General features: G+C 47.2%; 1 protein-coding gene across 1 annotated transcript in view; it reads right to left on the reverse strand.

Annotated features, from left to right (window-relative positions):
- UBE2H (ubiquitin conjugating enzyme E2 H) overlaps positions 1-3,911 on the reverse strand; it is a 100,034-nt gene extending 96,123 nt beyond the window's left edge. Inside the window, exon 1 of the mRNA XM_040259622.1 lies at positions 3,413-3,911. Coding sequence (XP_040115556.1) covers positions 3,413-3,465 — 53 coding nt within the window. The 5' untranslated portion in view covers positions 3,466-3,911. The remainder of the gene's footprint in view (positions 1-3,412) is intronic.
- Positions 3,912-6,000: the final 2,089 nt, after the last annotated feature.

Here is a 6,000-nt window from a genome sequence, read left to right on the forward strand (position 1 = left end):
TGCAACAGGGTGAGACGAGTAACCCCCACCAACAAGGAAACCCGTGTAATCTGAGCTTGTTTGTTCCTCCACCCAGGAGAACTTAAACCGATATTCCTTTAGGGCAAATCACGCTTTAAGGTCACCAGAGTCCCAGTTCTCAGACAAACTAAATAATCAGCCGGTTTGAGATAGAAACCTCAAAGCTTGCCAGGCTGAGAACAGCACAGTATCACCCACCCACCTCACTTTGCAAAACAAATGGCAACACTATTATTCAACCACCATTCCACAGGATTTGGGCTTTTTGCAAGTTTTTTGATTGGGACACATTCCTACAGGGCCCAAGTCATGTACATCAGTTTCTAGGCTCCTGGAGAGGTTTGCACAACCCTCAGCAAAGGATCAGAAGAGAAACAATGAATGAGTCAGAGTTTCAGAACATAATCGCCCAGCAGACTATTAAGTGCATTGGTGCAAAACACTCACTCCCTCCATAACTTGGAAGTCAGCTCTCCTCCTACCAACCCATCACAAAAGAAATATCACCGACTCCAAACAACCAGAGACGGTGTCTCTGAAAGGACCTAACGAGGTGCTGGAAGGCAGTGGCCAATTAGTTACACATCCTCTTCTTTCCCTACCCCCACGCACTACTTTCCTACTATATAGATTCCCTGCCAGGCTGTAAATCCTGGTGGCATAATTATGCTCAGGAGACATCCAAAAATGGGCTGAAACAGGAGATTTCAACAAAACCAGCTATCAGCCTACACACCAAAGAAATCAAGGGGGCACTGAGGGGCAAAAAGCAAGTACATTCCTCCAGACCTTTCCTACTTCCTCCACACCATCTTTCATTTTCAACCCTCGACTGTTTCACACAATACATTTTAGCAGTGTCCTGGTAAATATACATTTCATGGTAAATATACCTTGCTCAAAAACTGTTGTCTCCATTTGGGCCTACTAATGTGAATTCAACAGAGAAACGAGGCCACAAAATCTCACACACACCCACCCCAACACACATGCACAACAAAAGGAAATACAAAAAATTTAACTCAGACCAGAAAATAACAAACATGAAACAGATAACCTCTGGCTTTTAAATCCCGAGACTGTTGTCCTCCTATCTCAGACATGTACAATTTTAAAGCGCCTCTGCTTTCTTTTGTCAGAAAGGAGGAAGGTGGGGAAAGAACAGAAGGCCAATGCATCTTTGCCTTTCTTCATCTTCTACTAAAAATAAGCTATGAAATAAGCCACTTAGGGGAAGAAAAAAAAGAAAGACACCCTGCTGTTCTTTGTCTGTTTTCTTCCCCCTCTCCACCCCCCACACCCCGACTCCTAAATACGGTAATCATTCTAGATGCCACAACTACTAAATGAACAAAAGGCACTGTATGGAAAAGGCATCAGGTCAAGTAAGGCCTCACCCTCTTTATCCTCAGCCTTCTAAAAAAATATATGTAAGTATATAATTTGAGAATCTGACATTGATCAAAGACAGCTGGAATTCTCTCTCACCCCCATCCCAATTAAACATTAGGTAGAAATTTGCATTAGGTGTGACAGTAAGTCTCAATTCAAGATAAAAATAACTCAAGATTCTGCCACCATGTCATTTCCTAGTTTCTAAACAAAAATAAAACCCGAAACTGCTTTGGGTAAAATGTACACACAGCCATAGTTACAAGTTTTCCTGCCACCTTATGAAAAGCCAACATTACTGGTATCATTCACACATTTACAAAACAATCACAGCCACAAACAGCTCATAAAGAGTCAATTTCACTTGTGCCTAAACGTATATTTGGTACATAATATATACTTTATTACTTGCTCCTCTAATTCCCACTCCCACCTCCCCCAAATTCTAAACTTCTAACCCTAAACTGAGACGTTCATGTACTGTTCCTAATTTCTAATCAAGTTTTCCTGAGTGAAGAGAAAAACATCTTATTCCTGAAAAGATTATGGGGTGGGGGGGTGGAGAAGAATCACTTGCCCAGGCAACTTCCCTTCCATCCCCCACTTCTAAACCAAATGAAAAAAACTACTTTTTAAAAACTTCAGCGAATTCTTTAAGTGAGTGTTCAACAATAATCATCGATCTCTACAAACTGGTAAAACATCCAATCAAAAACAGTAACAATAAAAGGAAGAAAGAAGGAATTCACCTGAAGAATCTAGCCAAACAACTTGAGTTATATAAACAAAACCCAGCAACAGGGGGAAATGGTGGGGGGATGGGGGTGAAGGAGAAACAGAAGCAGGAGACAGGACTTTTTAAACTGCGTTTCACACACTACCACTCTCCAGCCCCGGGTTCCCCCTCTCCCCAGGGATTCAGTCTTTCGGAACCCTGGGCTCCTCACTCTCATCACTCTCTAAATTACCCCTCAAAAAATGTCTCGATTTGTCACAGGAACCTTCGCGAATTTCTCTAGCTGGTCATGAAATAATCGGTCTGGATTCCAACCAAAACCACTGCCTGAAGGACTCTTATCAGTTAGAGCTTTCCCACTGCTACCTCCAAAGTACATAAAGTTGGGAGGGGGGAGTAGGAAAATAAAGGGTGTCACTTGGCAAGAACAGGGCAGTTATGAGCACCTTATTCTCATACAGGGAGTTTGCTTAACTGGCTAGTGCAGGGGCTATTTGGTCAAGGAGATCCTCTTTTTCTCCTTCCCCCTCAGCTGTCATAGCCACAATATGGAGGGTGGCTTGCTGGAGGGCCTGGGGGTCCTCACCACTTACTATGGGTGGGATAGGCTTTGTCGGTAGGAAGAAAAGAGTGAGGTTCTTCTAAGGACCAGAAAGCTTAATAGGGGTAGCTGATCTAAAATATTCAGAGCTCTTTAATACAAGAGGGGGGCAATGAGCAGACTACTCTCTTCCTAATATAGAAAGGAATTAGGGATAAAGGAGGTCACTTGAGTTACCCCAGTTCAAGAAGCACTGTGAGAGGAGGGAATGGAGGCATCTCAAGAAAAGGAGAAGGCTTCGCTCTAGGGAATTTCTATCTCGAATCCCCAAATTCTGAGCGAGCAAACAGGAAAAAGAAGGTGGGCTTGGTGGTGAAGAGAGAGGGCTGGTACTGCAAAAAAAAAAAAAGGGGGGGGCCATTTGGGAGTCCAAATGTCGTGGAGAAAAGTCACGGGGGCTGGGGGTGCGGAAAGAGCGTGAACAACGCACATTTCGGGGTGCTGCAGATAAAGGGGGAGCTGAGAAGGATCTCGGCTCCTGGGAGGTGCCAAAGAGCCTCCGTAGGCACTGGGAGGAGGGAGGGGTGGGAGGAAGCCTTGGACAGTGGGCTGGAGTGCCCCTGGGCCCCTGATTAGGTTTCAGGGGGTGCCCCGGGCATCCCCATATCGTCCCCCATGTAGAACCCGAATTCCCCACCCCCGCCCCGCTCCACGAAGGATACAGCTTGACCACGTCCGTGTCCATCCGCCTCTTGCCCGGACTAGGGGATGACATGGTGTCGCCGCTGCCTCCCCGTCGCCTGCGCCGCCGCCGCCTCTCGCCCTTCCTCAGCCCGCCTGTCACGGGCCCCGGGCCCCGGCTCTGAGGAGCCCGCGGCCGCGCCGGCTCCTCGATGGAGGTGGCAACACCCCCGCGGTCCTGTTTGGTCCCGTCAGCCGCCGCCGCCGCCCCCCGCACGGGGGGGAACACCGGGCACTGTCCGGCCGAGTGGGGGTGGGGACCCCGCGGCGCACGGCTCGGGCTGCCCCTCTCCGGCTGTGGGTTCCGCCGCGGCCCGGACCCGGCGCTCCTCTGAGCCGTGCGTCGCTCCCTCCTGCCTGCTCTAGCTCTCTCGCCTGCTCGCCCGCTCACCCTCTCGCCGGCTCCCAATCCGCCTCCACGACAAGCGGACGACTCCTGCTCAATCGGCCTCTCTACCCCAGCCTCGCTCTGGGCGCCGTGACGTCACCTCTGTGACGTCACCGGCGGGGCGGGCCCAGCTGGCAAAAGGGGTGGGGTGCCGCGGCGGCGGCGTGGGTTTAGCAGGGGATTCTGGGAGTTGTAGTTCCTCTTTTTCCTGCCCGTCCAGCTTTCTGCTCCCCCTCCCCCAACTCACTCACACACTTAATCGCTCAACTGTCAGCGTCGTTGTCATCATCAAAAACGATAATGGTTAAATAATGGCAGTATCATCATATTCATGTGTTTTAGGGTAATGAACCTCCTTCCCACATACACTGTTAAAAAGTCTGTTTATTTGATTTAAGGAAGCCAAGGTGGAAATTAACTCAGTTACCAAAATCTAGAAATTCCTAAACCAGCAGGTCCCCTGCCCTCTGCTCCCACCTTGAAAGGAGAGAATAGCCAGGCTTCTTCAAGCTTGCAAATCAGGGTTTGCTATCCTTCATATGTATAGGGTCATTTTTTCAAGGATTAGAATTGAGACAGCATGATGGCAATTTAGTTGTAACATCTTTAATCTACACAGTATGTGGTGATTTCACAAAGTGAATGACTGAAAGAAGCAGAAGTACCCCAAATATGCTGCTGTTTAGGACAAAGTTTGTTCTGCCTTCCAAACGTCTAGAGCAGGCCTATAACTTCATCATTCATTCAGTAAGCATTTATTGATCACCCATTGTGTGGTAATCACTGCTGGACATGAGGATATCATGGTGAACTAAGAAAGACTTTAAATTTACACAGCCCTCCCAATGTGGTCTAGATCTAGACTGTCAGCATCACCTGGGAACTTGTTAGAAATGCAGGCTAGAGCTTCACCTCAGACCTACCGAATTAGAATTTGCAGTTTAACAAGGTCCCCCGGTGATTCCTTTGTGCACTAAAGTTTGAGAGACACTGCTCTACAAGGCACTCCAAAAGAAGTGATGGGGAATCCAGGAGTCAATCAGGCAAAGAGGGCAGGAAGGAGTGTTCCAGGCAGCTCCTGTATTTATATCACATTTTCACTGCCATCTATTTTATCTATTCCCTTGTCCCCATGAATACACTTGTAGTCTGTCAAACCACGTGCTGTGAGTTGGGTCCCCTTATGTAACCTCCTATGCATGCACACACACACACACACACACACACACACACGTGAACCTGGAGCAGCAGCGATCACCTAAAATTGAATGTTGTTTGCGCCTATCATTTCATCCCCCAAAAGACCCGTTATTGTTGCGTGTGTGTGTGTTAATTATACATAACACAAAATTTGCCATTTTAACCATTTTAAAATGTAAAACTCAGTGGTATTAACTACATTCACAGTGTTCTACAATCATCGTTACTACTTATTTCCAGAACTTTTTCATCACTCTAAACAGAAACTCTGTACCCATCAAACAATCATTTCTTATTTCTCACTCTCTGCAGTTCCTGGTCACCTCTATTCTGTCTGACAAATATAGGCTATTTTAACTGCTTCTAAAAGGGCTGTATTGCTCTTTCCTATTGCACATAGCAGTTCTGTCAGAAGGAACACGTGTTTGAATGACCAGATTTCTAACCCCCTTTATTTGACCACTGTGTTAAAGGGAGATAAGGCCAGAGCAGGGAATTATTCACGACTGTGTCTCCTTTAGACTCTCCAGGCTCCCGTTGCTGCTCCCTCTCCTCCCCGCCTGGCTCCCTGTTCCCCTTCACCTGAGTGATTCCCAAGCTTTGGTGTGCTTCAGAATCACCTGGGGAGCTTGTTAAGCTCACAAATGTCCAGAGCCCACCCATGGGAATTTTGATTCCAAAGGTCTGGGATGGGGCTTGGACATCCAAGTCTTTAACAATCTCCCCAGATGATGCTGATGCAGGCCAAAGTTTGAGAATCACTGCTGGAAGATTCCAATAGGCATCAGCACTATCAAAACACCTGCCTAACCCCTCTAGGTGGGTCCTGTGCTTCCATAATGTCCTATGTAAATAAGGATGTTTCCTTCCCCACCTGAGAGCAAGTTAGCAAGCTTATAGAGGACCCGAAGGTATTTTTCCCTAAGAGCTGGTCAAGGTTAGAACATTTGAGAAAGAACGGCATAGGGTGGATCTAGACAT

The sequence above is a fragment of the Oryx dammah genome, unplaced genomic scaffold, assembly GCF_014754425.2.
Source record: "Oryx dammah isolate SB20612 unplaced genomic scaffold, SCBI_Odam_1.1 HiC_scaffold_18, whole genome shotgun sequence".
Taxonomy (NCBI): domain Eukaryota; kingdom Metazoa; phylum Chordata; class Mammalia; order Artiodactyla; family Bovidae; genus Oryx; species Oryx dammah.